The sequence below is a fragment of the Diadema setosum genome, chromosome 3 (assembly GCF_964275005.1).
Source record: "Diadema setosum chromosome 3, eeDiaSeto1, whole genome shotgun sequence".
Classification (NCBI taxonomy): domain Eukaryota; kingdom Metazoa; phylum Echinodermata; class Echinoidea; order Diadematoida; family Diadematidae; genus Diadema; species Diadema setosum.
The window spans coordinates 37452177-37467275 of record NC_092687.1 but is presented as its reverse complement, the minus strand read 5'-3'; the positions used below and the strand labels follow the sequence as shown (position 1 = coordinate 37467275).

Here is a 15099-nt window from a genome sequence, read left to right as displayed (position 1 = left end):
TCCCAACAGTTTCGCAAGCGGTACAGATTCGTGATTATGTACATTGTAGTATAGTAATGAAGGGAGACGTGTATAAAGCGCTCACCTCAAATTCATGTCAAGGTCAGAGTTAATAATTTCGCATGTTTTTAAATTTGCGAATAGCACCCGACTTCTGAAATTACAAAAGATACGGCGTATAATTGTAGTGTTTTTTAATGGTTGGAAATCCATGATTTGTTTTTCTTTGTTTGTGTGTGTATGTGTGTGTTTTGTTTTGTTTTGTTTGTTGTTTGAGGTGTGGAGAAAAAGCATCTAGTAATTCATATTGTGAGAGTGAGCAGTTAGGAGCATCTCAGCTCACTGTTTATGCTAGTTGAATTGCTATATGATTTTAATTGGTCATTTTATTCAACTTTTATACAGGTCAGCATTTCCTTGCAACTGATACCAAAAGAGTCCCGCTTGAGATCCTCTCCTCCCCCCCCCCCCCCCCATCCAAACGCTATTAGAAGGAGGGTGCTCTGTTTATCGAACACGGGCTGCCACCATCTGGACAGTTTGGGAAAGTCCCGCGACATCTCGCAAGACCATTCTGAAAGGAAACCCTAGGTCGCCATGGCAACGGTCAATGCAGCGGAGGTAAGTTTGCTCTCAGTATGATTAACAGTTTAAAGTGTGCTACTAAATCTGAGTGCCCCCTTAAAGAAATTGCAACATCCATTTCTCGTATCACTTAAAGCCCTTTCCATTCAGCACAGAATACACATTTGTTTCTGATGAATTTGAATTCATTTTGTGATACATAGGATTCTGGTGTTGCTTAACATTTTGTTTTTGTTTTGTGCATTTGTTTATCATAATTGTCATTCCATTCTTAAATCTTGTTGCATGTTTTTGTTTCATTTTACCATCTCCTATGAAAGTCGGTGAAAGTCACTAAATGGCACAGATAGTAAAAATATATTTTGTTGTTTAACCCCTTCCCTGCAAATTCCTCAAATTAACATAGTCTTTGTGTAGGATTCACGAGGCTACTTTTAGCAAGAACTTGACTGTTATCAGCCTTTTAGACTTCAAACATGGAAATTACACAGAATTGCCATGAATTGTCTTTCGGGTACTCTCAAAACTTTTTACAGTTTGTAAATTTTTTGTGTATCAGATATTTCCCTCCAAATTTTTACTGATCTACTGGGCACCATTTCATGAAAGTTGTCAGCCCTGACAAGTTGTCAGTCTCTGGCAGTTTCAGAAAAATCCTTGGTTTTGATTGATTGTGAAGCTCTGGTCACGGACAGTTACTATGGTAGTAGTAGTCAGAGACTGACAATTTCTCAGGTCTGACAACTTTCATGAAATGGTACCCAGGACTTCACTTCTCTGATTTCTCTGTCTTCATACAAAACAGTATCCAGTACTATCAGGATAGACCTTCCCTTTTAAAAACAAAAGTGATATCACCAACCTCCAATAGAATGTGTAAGCAAAGTCAACTCATCGGTAGGGTGAAGATTCACTTCGTCTTTTGAAAATGCATTCTCTCACCTACTCGCAGGTCGTGGAGCGAGCGAGGGCAGCCTTCCGCGCCGGCAAGACGCGGCCGTGCGAGGCGCGGATACGCCACCTCAAGAACTGTCAGCGGATGATGCGGGAGAGGCGTCAGGATTTTATTGATGCCCTTCGTAAAGACTTGAAGAAGGTGAGGGCAATGTTTTACCCATGAAAGTTTTTATTTTGTGATTAATGGAAGAAGTACTAACATGTGAATGTGTCTTGCCAATAAAGATCAATTTCAGAGTCAGCAATTCCAGGCTTTTTAGATTTCTCAATCAAAAGAATCAATTGTTTATGAACAGAATAGAGCTCAAATTAAAAAGAAAAGTTCCCCATCCCATTTCCGATTACACCCCCCCCCCCCACCCACTGTGTGTCAATCCCTTGATATTTGCTAATACAACTATCCAGTAAACAAACATATAAACAAACAAACAAACAAAGTGTAGCATCATTATTCCCTGCAAAGAGTTTTTTTCTGAATTTTACTATGATTCTTGTTAATTTGTAAAACTTAAATGGAAGTAGCTCAGCCTACAGGATGACTTTTCACTTTGTTTTAAAAAAGGCATTCAATTTTGAGCAAAGTTTGCTGCGTGAAGGGTATAGCCCCCAGTTTTGTTTGGTGTCACAGGATGAAAGATAGGCATTAGCAGCTGTGAGCAGGAATATAAAACCTGTAAATCACGCAGCAAGAGATGAAATGTCCTGCATTCTTGATTCTCCCAACTCCAGCAAAAAAAAAAAAAAAAATCCCAACAAAAACATACCAGCATCTGAAAGTTTGATTGATAGTCTCCCTCAAGACACCTTTACATATTCTTAAAGGTGAAGGAGAACTCATACATTGTGCAAAATTTATTACTGGTCTTCTGATATCCCTTTGGCATGCTTTTTTTTGGTTTTTTTTTGGAGGGGGGGGGGGGGGTCATCAGATATAATACCAGGTCCCATTAAAGGTACAGTTTACCAGTGGGAGCAGTGATATAAAAAATGTTTTGAGATATCACATCTGATTCGTATGTGTAGGTCAGTTGTATCACAAAACATCCCACCATATATACATTTTGCAATAAAGCCTAAAGTATAAGGAGCTGTCACTAATTTCATCATTTGAAAAACCATAACTGTAGACGATTTAGTCTGCAAATATTTTTATCGTAACTAATGTTCACATTTTGTATATTGAACAACCTAACCCTAATCCTAATCCTAATCCTGAACCTTATCCTAACCCTAACCCTAATCCAAACTCTAATGCCAAACCTAACCTTAACCCTAATCTTTACTTTCACCTTATCGCTTACCAGTATTTGGGGGGGGGGGGGGGGTAATAGACCTCAGGGGGGTAATTGCCCCGATACGAAGTCAGTAGGTTCAGAATGCTTTGAAGATCTTATGCATTGTACTGAGCTGAGGTAAAGAGCAATTGTTAATCATATGCACTAAAAGCAACTCCTCTGAGTTGAGTAGCACAGAATTCTATGGAGAGAGGCGGAACTTTACGTTTGCTTGACTTGTTTGCTTTACATACTTTGAGTGTCAATCCTTACAACAACAACAAAAAAAAACAAAAAACAAACAAGCAAAAACAAAAAACTGTGGTACTGTGCATACTATCCAAACTTCCCTGGCAGAGAAAGGGTGAAAGAGTCATAAAATGGACCAGTGACATCAACTGAATAATTTGAATTTCAGCAATTGTTGCAGCTGATGCTGCAATAAGTGGATGAAGAGTTTGATCACTTAACAAGTTAGTTCTGTCTTCTTAATTTGAGATATTTTTGATTAAAACCCAATACTGCTCTTCGGAAACATGAAAAGTGATAAGAAAATGTTAGATATTTTAAATCATAACTACAAAAATATTCCATGTTTTGTTGTAAGTAAGGTATCACTTGAAAGTCATTGTTTTTCTCTATTTGAAGATGGACTTACTCTAAAGTGATTGAAATGGTGCTAAGCCCATTTTGCAATCACACTCTTGAAATATTCATAATCATTGAAGGATAATGACATTCAAACTAACAACAACAACCTCCATATTTCTGTTCATCAGCCAAAATATTCTGTAATGTATTCATGAAACAGGACTTTATTCAGTTTCTATAGCGAAGTATAGTCATTTTACACAAAAGTGCTCATCTCCTGTTTGAATCGGTTAATCTCATCCCTCTAGCCCGCCTTTGAGACGGACGGCTTCGAGATCATGTTGGCCGAAAATGAAGCGGTCCAGTTTCTTGACCAGGTGGAAGAGTGGACACAGCCACAGAAGGTCAGTTTGAAAGTTGTTTTCTTTCATTTCACCATTTGAAGTGAAAGATCAGGGAGCACATAATTAAATCTCTTGACTGGACTTACATGCGAAATTTGCTAAGAGTATGTTTCTGGACTTGTCCAGTGGAAAAAAAGAATTGTAATTGATACTAGAAACGGTGTTATTAGAATTTGTACAATTATCCTTTGTGTCTTTTTTAAGTGTATTTTTTTTATCGTTTGTATTCCTTTGACTTTTTACTGTTTTGTCCACATAACTGATATGTTATATTTTGCTCAAGTTATGCAAGTACATTTTATAGCACATGGGTCAGCTATTCACAGTGGATTTTTCCTTTTTTGCTGTATAGTCTTTGTTAGATTTATACCTTCAAATTATTTTAAACTATTTGTTGTATGACTTCTTAACATTAGCTCTGTATTTCATCATGGGCTTCTTGTTTTTTGTGTGCTTTGTGAAGTGTTATTGCTCTGTGAAATTAACAAAATTGAAACTGAAATGGAAACATGCAGGTTCCCACAAACCTGATGACCTTCAACAAGGTAGCGTACAACCTGTGGGAGCCGCTGGGCGTGTCTCTAATCATAGGGGCGTGGAACTACCCTTTCCAGCTCATCATGGAACCCCTCCTCGCCGCAGTCGTTGCTGGCAACACGGCCGTCATCAAACCCTCAGAGCTCTCGCCAGCGACCGCCGAGCTCTTCGAGAAAGTTCTCCCAGAGTACCTCGACAATGTGAGCTGGCCCTTGTATTCTTTGACATATTCTCTTACATGATGACAGCAATGATAATGTTAATTGCATCATGAAATTGTCATCATGATAGTAGTGCCGATGACCATTATAATGATTAAAAAGAGAAAACTTGAAATCCAGTAAGTTTTGCACAGATCTTGCATCATTGCAGATGTACATGTATATGTGACCGTGCATCACAAGACCCAACAAAAAGTCGCACCCCCTGTTTTTACATAAGGACACAAAATAAGGTGAAACTGGTGTACCTTGTCAATCTTTATATTTTCATGTTTTCTGAAAGATCAATTCTTCCACGACATTATGTCAAAAAATTTAGGGTCATAAAAAGAATGGGAAGTTGTGTTTTTAATAGTTTTTCTACAACACTTTTCTGTGGAATAGTGTAATTAGGTATGTCTTTGAGGCTTCTTTGCATTCTTGAAAAATCCTTTAAACACTCTTCACTTTCAACTCTAATATCTTTTGAAAGAATGATGCTACTACTTTAAGAGTTGGTATTAGTCATGGACAGAATGTGTTAATAGAGCATATTTAGTTTCAGCTTAATCCGATTATCCCTTCATTGTTGCTATGGTGTTCGACATCCTGTTTTCAGTCCCATTCATTAGACAGCAAGCATGACTTGGTAAGATTAAGTGCTTGAATAGACCCTAAGTTAAGAGCCTCTTTTCTCAGTTCACACATTTTCCACAGTGTGTGCTTTCTTTCAACTATCTATAGGTTAGGAGAGTCCATTTGATTGAGTTATACATCATTTTAAAGCTTAGAGTCTGCTCTTTCAGAATCTGCCCTCCGCTAAAAATCCATGTCTTGCGACTCTGTGTTGGTTTTGAGGTGCAGCGTCACCTCTGTTACAAGGGTCCCTTATGAGCATTAATTACTTCTATACTGACAAGCTCTTATTCATGAAGCAGATTTCCACACAACATGTTACTCTATCAGTGCCAAACTACAATTCATTAAACCTACTCGCCCTGTAAATGTAACATAGACATTTTGTTCTGTGACATCCGTGTGGCTAATCTCTCCTGTTATTTGTTTGCTTGTTTACTTTTTTCTTGTTGGGTCTACAAGGACTGTTACCAAGTTGTGAACGGTGATGCTGCAGTGGCCACAGCGCTTCTAGCCCAGAGATTTGATCACATTCTCTACACCGGGAACATCACCGTGGCCAAGATCGTCATGACAGCAGCGGCCAAGCACCTGACCCCTCTGACCCTTGAACTGGGTGGAAAGAGGTGAAGTGTTTTAGGAGGAAAATGCAGAGTGAGAGTGATCATGGAGATGATATGGGAGATGAGGGGGATGATGCAAATGATTACAATGATATATGATAATGATGATGAGGGTGATGATGGTGATGATGATGATGGTGGTGATGATGGTAATGGTGATGATGGTGATGACGTTAATCGTAATGATGATGGTGATGGTGATGGTGATGGTGATGGTGATGGTGATGGTGGTGGTGATGGTGATGGTGATGGTGATGGTGATGGTGGTGGTGATGGTGATGGTGATGGTGATGGTGGTGGTGATGGTGATGGTGATGGTGATGGTGATGGTGATGGTGATGCATACTTGCCAACTAGTAAGATTTTATCAGATTCAGTAAGATTTTTTACATTAAAAATAGCAAAATCAGATTTTCTGTCAGAGAAATCAGATTTTTAAAAAATATTTAGATATACCTTTCATGTGTGTTTTCTGAAGATTTGACCGAAAGTAAGATTATTAACTTCAGTTTGCATATAAAATAAGATTTTTGCAATCCACAAGTAAGATATTTCGTCTTGAAATGTTGGCAGGTATGGGTGATGGTGGTGATGATGATGATGGTGATGGTGATGGTGATGGTGATGATGATGGTGATGGTGATGATGATGGTAATGGTGATGGTGATGGTGATGGTGATGATGATGATGATTGAGAGAAGAAGCCCCAGTGATCTAATAGTGAATAATTTCGAGCAAGTAATTTTTTGTGCTCTGCCGGGTATGATGAGTTTCTTGTGTTTTTAATTCCGTGGAATCAAGACATCCACTACTAAGGAAAGAGAAATAAATGTGATAATTTGGTGAAAATATGATGACATAACATGGGAAATGATTTTCCAGTGTGTGATTGGTAGCAATCTCATCTTAACCCACTGAGGACGGGCTGATTTTGCTACAACACACATTTCCCATAGACACCTGCCCGAGTATACTCGGGACTCGTTCTCAACGGGTTAAGCTGCTGAAAACGACTGTTAACTGTCTTCTACTTGCCTGGTAGCCCTAATGAATGTTTCTAAGTGTCTAGGCCTACAGGTAGTTCCTAATCTACCACTGTGTGATATTCGTCAAACACATATTATGTAACCTGACTTGATTGCTTCCCGATCCAGCCCTTGTTACATCGATCGCAACAGCGATGTGGAAATCTCAGGCCGCCGTGCCACGTGGGGGCGCTTCGTCAACTGCGGGCAGACGTGCATCGCACCCGACTACGTCCTGTGCCACCCGAGCCTCAACGACAAGCTGCTGGAGGTCATCCGCAAGTCGCTGAAGGATTTCTTCGGTGCAGACCCCCAGAAGCATCCAGACTATGCCAGGATTGTCAACACGAGACACTTCAAGTGAGGAAATGAGTCCACAACTTGGGCAGTGCCTTCACTATTGTAGTAAAAGATCATTTGTGACCCTGCATCACAAAACCAACAAAAAGTCACCAGACAGGGATTTTTAGTTAGGGCAGATTCCAAAAGAGCAGACTCTAAGCTTTAAAATGATGTAAAGCTCAACTGAAATGGACTCTCCTAACCTATCTAAACATTGCAAGGAAAGGACGCACTCTGGACCTGCTGGAAAAGTGTGAACGGAGAAAAGAGGCTCTGAAGTACAGGGTCGCTTTCAGCGCTTAATCTTCACCAAGAGTTGTGCGATGAATGGGACAAAAAACAGGGTGTGAACCACCGGAGCAACAACAATGAATAGAGTATCAGATTAAGCTGAAATTATACAAGCTTGATTAACACATTCTGTCTATGATTAATGCCAACTTTCAAAGCGGTAGCATCATCCCTTCAAAAGTTACTAGACTTGAAAGTGAAGAGTGTGCAAAGGATTTCAAGAAATGAAAAGGGGCCTCTAAGACATACCTGATCTCACTACTCTGAAAAAAAGGTTGTAGAAAAACCGCTGAAAATACACTTTCCTGTTCATTTTATGATCCCAAACTTAAGAATGATGAAGAAGAAGGGTGGCTTTTTCAGAAAAATATGAAAAACCCAACATTGACTTGGTTGACCCATTTCACCCTTTTTGAGTCCTCACGTAAAATCAAAAGGTGCAACTTTCTGTTCGTTTTGGGATGCATGGTCACATTTTGATTAAATGTTATGTCACATCAGCAGAGGAGACTAGCTATCAAAAGACCATAAAGTAGAGAACTCAAGGTTTATCATGAAAATGACAGAGCATTTTGAGTAAAAAAAAATGTGTTCCTTTAATTCTGAATAACAACCTACAGTTGTAAGATATATCTTTACAATGAAAGAGCACTTTGAATCAGAAATTCTGTTTGTGTTGTTTTGAATTTTTCATTACACACACAATTTTGCAAATTAAGTGAGGAGCCAAGATTCTCAAAGGTAAAAGGCACATGAAAATTGTTGTCTACACAATGCATTATTAAAGTAACAGCTGCAAATCATGAAAGTTTCATGTCGCGGTAAAGGCTATCGGCTCCAATTCATGAAAGCTTCAGGTTTTACAGTACTCTAAATGCATGGGTGCATACAGAGTTGATAAATTTGTGCCAATTGCTTGAAACTGACCCGAGTGTCTAGTGGATTCATAGTTGAATTGCAGTATCCAATAAAGTGACACAAATTGTGGCCCGCGACAACAGTTTCAGGCGAAAGTTGCATGAGCAAATTGCCTCCTAGGTGGGGTACAAAGATTTTGACCAGTATTTTTGTTGATTTTGGTTTTTTGCAGAAATAGAATCCTTGGTATGTTTTCTACATCTATACTAAATTTCATGGCATAAGAGTAAGGTTTTGTTATTGAGAATGGAATTTTGAATAGCTTATATTGCATCGCACTCGTCACTTTCGATCTTCTTTTTGATGACGCGTCAATGTGCCCAGTGTTGCTACGTGAGATGAACTTTCAAAGCCCGTTTTCTCCCAATTTTGTCAGGCTAACAAATAAAAAAGTGCATTGTATTTTGCTTTATATGCCCAATTACAGTGGTGGAGAATAAAAGTGTTATATGTCAATGCAAAGCTTAGGAAATGGGCTATGTGATTCAATAAAAAAAATGAATTGTCAAAATTCCCGACTTTTGCCTGAAACCGTTGTGGCCTGTCACAAATGAAAGCAAATCAAGAGAAAATCAAGTCAACAAAAAATTTCTTTGCAGGAGAATATCGGCCATGTTGGAAGGCCAGACCATCGCCATCGGTGGGCGGACAGATGAGTCTGATCTCTACATAGAACCCACGGTGATCCTCAATCCTCCATTGAATGCACAGTGTATGACAGATGAGGTGAGACTACCGATTATGATTATGATTTTGACTGATTTATTTTGGTAATATTCTCATTATTATCATCATTGTCATCATTATAACTATAACTGTTACTATTGCTAGTTAAGTACAAATTGTACTTTTATTATTACCACCATTGCTATTACTATTGCCATTATATTACTATTACTGTTCCTGTTATTGCTACTTTTACTGTGACTATTACTAGTATCATTGTTACTTTTTGTATGCTTTTGTATATATTATCATCGTCATGAGCAACATTGTTTTCAATATTATTATAATTGTTTTAACACTACAGTGTACATACTAGTCCACTACTACTACTACTACTACTACTACTACTACTACTACTACTACTACTACTACTACTACTACTACTACTACTACTACTACTACTACTACTACTACTACTACTGCTACTACTACTACTACTACTACTACTACATGTACTAACCACTGCTACTACTAAATGTATTGCTACTACTGCTACTCTACCCTCTAAACCACTACATGTGATTGTTTTTAATAATACTACACTTATATGTCTATTACTATCATTAGTATTTACTCTGAACATGCTGTGTGTCATTGTCATTATTATTGTCTCTCTGTGAATGGATAATATTCTAATCTTTTTTCATCTACCTCTGATCCCTCATACTTCCTAGATCTTTGGCCCCATTCTCCCGATCCACAATGTGAACAGTGTGGAGGAAGCCATTGACTTCATCAATAGCAGGTTAGTGTTGGGTCTCAGAATTAATGGGTAGGGGAGATGCTCTCAAATGAATGTGAACGGCCATCTCAAAACCAGCCAACAGTAGGCCAAATTGAATATCCACTTTTCTACATATTGTTTAAAACTGGAAGTACTATGAGTAAATCTATAACAGAAATGCACTTTCAAGGTTATTCTTAAGTAGATCCAGGGTTGGGAGGCAATCGAAGGGGGAAGGGGGGATTTTTACAGATAAGTTTTTGTGTAGTGTGTTTGTTTTTTAAACGTCATAGTTAAATTGTCTAAATACAAGGTGGGGTGTACTTTGCAGCTATCTTTTACCAGTGTGATGAAGTATGCATATGGACACCATGCCCCAATATAAGCCCACCACAAAGATGCCCCACCCCCAAGTTTGCAGTGTTCTCGGGTACAAGTGGTGGTCTGCAAAAATGCATTTATGATGAATTTGTGATAATCAGGTGAGCATGAGATCCCTGGGTCTCTTGCTTGTTTTACTCTGCAAAGTTTTCATTGTCTCTCGAGGTCAATTTTTCGTGTTCTGTTTTCTTCTGCACACAGAGAGAAGCCCCTCGCCCTCTATGCATTTTCCAACGATCTGAAAACCTTGGAGAAGGTCGCGCATGAGACGTCGAGCGGCGGATTTGTTGGAAACGACTGCCTCATCCATGCGGCGAGTACGAGTTGAAAATATTGTAGTGGTGGTTTTGTGGTTGAGATAGCTTTATGATACTGTCATTCATATCGTTTCCACTTGGGAATTTGATATTTGGTATTCATCTCTTTTCTAGATGTCATATTGAATTGATGTTCAACCCATATTGTACTTTGTTTGGCAATTGACGCAGATGTGTAGAAACTAATTGTCAATGAATAGAGACTACTTTAAGTGGAAATCCAGTCCAAATATAAGTTAGTCTAATAAAAAAGAGTAAAATATTACGAGTTCAATGATGAGATTTTGATCGAAAATGGGTGAAAAATAAGGAAGTTTTGACATTTTACAGTTTCGCTAATTTTTCAGGATCAGTTCTGGAACGGTCAGTATGAATATACCTTGTGTATATCATAGTTCGCTCTTGAGTTGATTTATGTACACACACAAAGCTCGAAAAAAATAATGAAATCCAAACCAGGTTAATCTCACAAGATGTGGTTTTGCACAGAGACGTGACAAGATATACAACAGGGCTCCATTCTAACTTTCCTCTCCTGTGGCTTGTTCACGCCACTAAAATCTTCAAGTTTGAAATTATGGGTGGCTTGTAGTGTTCCAAAATGAGAGAAAATATGAAAATCCACTTCAAATCTTAGTTGCTCGATCAGGATGTCAAAAGTCAACATTTTGTAAGTTTTGTGGCCATACTGTACGTCAACTTATAGTGGCCCTGGGCTGCCAGGCCACCGCTAAATGTCAAACTCTTTATACAACCAAGTGTGACATCAAAGCCATTGGTTGATTGGTTCTCAGCAGCCTCATGCAAACTGAATATCTGTGAACACAACGATTTGCTAACCATGCTCAAACTAAATACTGTCACATCGTTTCATCGGTATTCTGTATAAGCACTGGTGTAATTTTAATACTTTTTTTTCCCAGTTGAGAGTATGCCCTTTGGTGGTGTTGGTAACTCAGGGATGGGATCTTACCACGGAAAGTTCTCCTTCGAAGCGTTCTCTCACAAGAAGCCGGTCCTGATCGATAAGAGCGTCTGGATGACGGAGAAGATGCAAGGGTGAGATGATTGCACCAAACATTTATGTAGGTGGAGAATAACGATTTAAAGGCATAATATAGTTGGTTCAAATTTTAACTTTTTTGCGAGATGATTAGTAACCACTTTTGAAATACTAGAGATCATATATTTCTGAGAGGTATAAAAAATCAGTTTTATAATCATTGATATCTGCAAAGTAAAACAAAGTGGCCTTAATAAAAGGTGGGTCCCTCCTTCGTGAGGATTGCTTTGGTTTTTGATATCTCAGCCATTTCAAAACCAATTTTCATCAAATAAACTTTGAATTTTTCTTTATTTAGAATTGTATGCTCTTTCATATTTCACAAAAGGTTTCTCATTATCTCACAAAAAAAGATTGAAACCTGAAGCCCCATCTGAACTCAAACTATTATCCATCCCACACCTTTAAAGTGAGGCAGTCCTCTCGAATTTTGGAAAAAAAAATTGTTGTTGCTGTTATATCTTTAATGAAGTACTTTCACCGAAACCAAACTTTCAAGTCACCAAACAAGGGCATATATGCTGATCGAAAACGTGTGACTCTGCAATGGTAAATCTGCTTATAAGCAATTGTTGTGGTTCTTGTTTGATTTATTTCTACTTTCCTTTTGTATTTGTCCCTTGATGAGATACTGAAGATAATTGTTAAACATGGAACTCTGGCTCAGTTGAGTTTTCAAGATCCTGATCCTTATCATGTTCCGTAAAGCTGTTTGCAATAGTTGTAGGGGACTAAAGATGCAGTTACCATTGCAAAAGTTACCATGGCAACAACTTGCTGCTCACAGTCAATTGCTTTTCTAGTGAAAGTAGCTATCAAAAAATTGTATTGTTTTAAATGTTTTTTTTTTTGTTTGTTTTTTTGTTTTTTATGATTAAATGGAACTTTGGGCCTAATTGTGCATAACAAATTGAAAAAAAAAAATTCAAAGTTGATTAGGAAATCGGGAACAATTTGGTTTTCAGTCAGATCCAAGAATTTAGAAGCTTTATTTGATTTGAACAGCAAATGTCCTTCACTTGGTGTATTATGGTGATTTAACTTGAGATCTTCCATGTTGAGAGCAACAGCAAAACACAGAAACAGCTGTAATTTGACCCAAACTTTATAACTTTGAATGAGGCTGTTAAGAAACATTGCTCTTGGGTCACTAGTTTTCAACCCGCCTGTATACAAATGATGCACAGGACAGAGTGGTTCGGTGAGAATTGGATGCGCGAGTTTAACTTTGGAACTGTTTGAACCCACTCGCTGCACTTGTGGGTTTTAGACTGTTCCAAAGTTTGAAAACGAGAGCATCCAATTCTCACTGATCCACGAAATAGGCCTGTGTATCATTTGTGTTATAAAATGGCCCCATAAATTCATGAAATACAACTTCCCCCAATCCCCCCCCCCCCCCCCCATCATGTGTCCGGTACACCTACAACACTGTACAAGACTTGAGCCATGCATTTGGATTTTACCGGAAGCATGGCTCGGGGTGGATCAGTAAAAATCAATTTGACAATTGACCAATCAGATTGTAGAGATTCTAAGGCCCATTTTTTAACTCCTGTTGATTGATGCTTAGGATCCGGTACCCTCCCTACACGGAGCGAAATGCAGCGGTGGCCCGCTGGATCCTGGCCAAGTCCCCCAAGAAGAAGGGATTCTTCTCCACCTTCCTGAGACTCACCCTCCTCGGGTTCTTCATCGCCATCGTCTTCAAGGTGAGTGACCTCTTGAGGTGATGCAATTGAAACCATGGTGTAAACCATTGACAAAGACCGTAGTTTTGTATGGGGCCCCAAGTGCCGCATGGCCTGTTTCGTTACGAAATCGGTCATTTCATCGATTTTGTCGACGAAATGTTAATTTCATTACGAAATGTCAACATTACGTCGACGAAATGATCAGTTCGTTAATGAAATAGTCATTTCGTCGACAAAATGACTGATGGAATTAAAGTTAATATCCAGTGATGCTAGTTCACTTTCCCTCCATGTAATGGTTGCCATAGAAATGCAGAATGAACTGATTAGTATTGTAATAAAATTACTTTCCTATGACATTGATGATATCGTTTGAAATTGATGAATATCATAAGATTCTGAGAGCTGATTACCACAGTGAGATAACAGCTATGATGATGTGATTAAAAAAGGAAAAAAAAATGACATTTTGAACTTCAATCTTGGTATGTTTGGACAGTGATACTGTTGATGAGAGTGATCATATTCATATTGTGGTGATGTGTCTTCCATTTCTTAGATTTGCCAGCCTTCATGCCATAACTACAATCTTTAATCCATGGCTGGGGAGGGTTGTATTGGATATTTGCTTTCATGACATGTTAGGATGAAATGATTTTGACATTACTGAGTAAGCTATCAGAGAGACTACGTACATTCCAACATGATTCTTACAGCAAGTTATTTTTCTCTTTGTCTGTCTATCTCCGTCTCTGTCTGTCTTTTTGTCTGTCTGTGTGTCTGTCTTTTTTCCTATATGTCTTTCTGTCTTCTGAATGAAGTTCTTTGGCATGGAGAGGTACCTACCGGCAGCTCTGAAGCAGTAAAAGAGACAGAGGGTAACAGAGGACACGAGGTGCAGAATAGGAGCCAGCGGAGGATGGAACCAGGGAGCGCTTTCTCCAACTCGAGACAGAATTGTTTCATGTGTGGTCTCCCTCCCCTGTCGATAAAAGTACCAGTGAGGTATACGAATTAAAAGGGAAAGATAAAGAAAACTAGAATCATGGGCAGTTCAAGCAGAATTGAATTGCAACGCTATCAGTGGACTTGTTCTAATTATTCAGGTGAACCTAATTCTGAAATGCCATGTTCTTTTTTCTCTTCTGCCTACTGTAATTGTTTCGCAGAAGGTACCAGATATTTTTTTTTGAGAACATGAGGCAAAGTTCACTAGCGTTCTTTTTGCTAATGCACCCCTGCGTAGAATGCATAAAATTTTTTCGCGATTCTCTATTAGATACACTGGTCCATGACTGTTATGATTTGGTTGAGAAAGGGTTTGAATACTGCATACAGAAGTGACATTAATTTTTTTTTCTCAGAATTCTGCTGCTTGTGTGGCCCAGCTTGCTTGTTTCACAACATTGACTCATGATTTTTAAAGTTACAAAATTCTTTGCTTAACCGCTAACTGGCTGCAGTCAATTATGGATCATATGTACAGTGTACATGTATATGAGCATGGATGTCTCTTCGCGACATTGTATGTAGTGGTATTACAAGCTGTATATTTGTGGCGTTGATATCAACAGATGTATCAATACTTTAAATTTTCGTGCTAAATTTGCCCAGTAATAAAATACCTTGCACATTCCCGTAGTTCAGCATTTTTTGATCCATCCCAATGTCATTGTTAAAGATCTGCTACGATGGGGATACCACGCAATTGAAAGGGTGGGCCTACTCAAATATATTCGGGATTCTGTGTAACGAACTATGTACAGCACTGTCACTGATCTCAATGCAAGTACATGTGCAGACAAAGAATT

At 38.6% G+C, this 15099-nt stretch overlaps 1 protein-coding gene across 1 annotated transcript; it reads left to right on the top strand.

The window, feature by feature from the left end:
- The first annotated feature begins 467 nt into the window (after positions 1–467).
- Positions 468–14878, top strand: LOC140226366 (aldehyde dehydrogenase, dimeric NADP-preferring-like). Its single transcript, XM_072306849.1, has 12 exons — positions 468–621; positions 1538–1681; positions 3716–3811; positions 4327–4548; positions 5647–5810; positions 6962–7192; positions 8983–9109; positions 9784–9854; positions 10416–10531; positions 11455–11590; positions 13168–13306; positions 14110–14878. The coding sequence occupies exons 1-12, from the start codon at positions 598–600 to the stop codon at positions 14152–14154; spliced, it is 1515 nt and encodes a 504-aa protein (XP_072162950.1). The 5' UTR covers positions 468–597; the 3' UTR covers positions 14155–14878.
- Positions 14879–15099: the final 221 nt, after the last annotated feature.

Excerpts from the sequence above, each read along its gene's own strand:
- LOC140226366 (XM_072306849.1), top strand. The coding sequence starts at position 598 with ATGGCAACGGTCAATGCAGCGGAG. Across the intron at positions 9,110-9,783 it reads CACAGTGTATGACAGATGAG|ATCTTTGGCCCCATTCTCCC; the intron begins GTGAGACTACCG and ends CATACTTCCTAG. Across the intron at positions 10,532-11,454 it reads CTGCCTCATCCATGCGGCGA|TTGAGAGTATGCCCTTTGGT; the intron begins GTACGAGTTGAA and ends TTTTTTTCCCAG.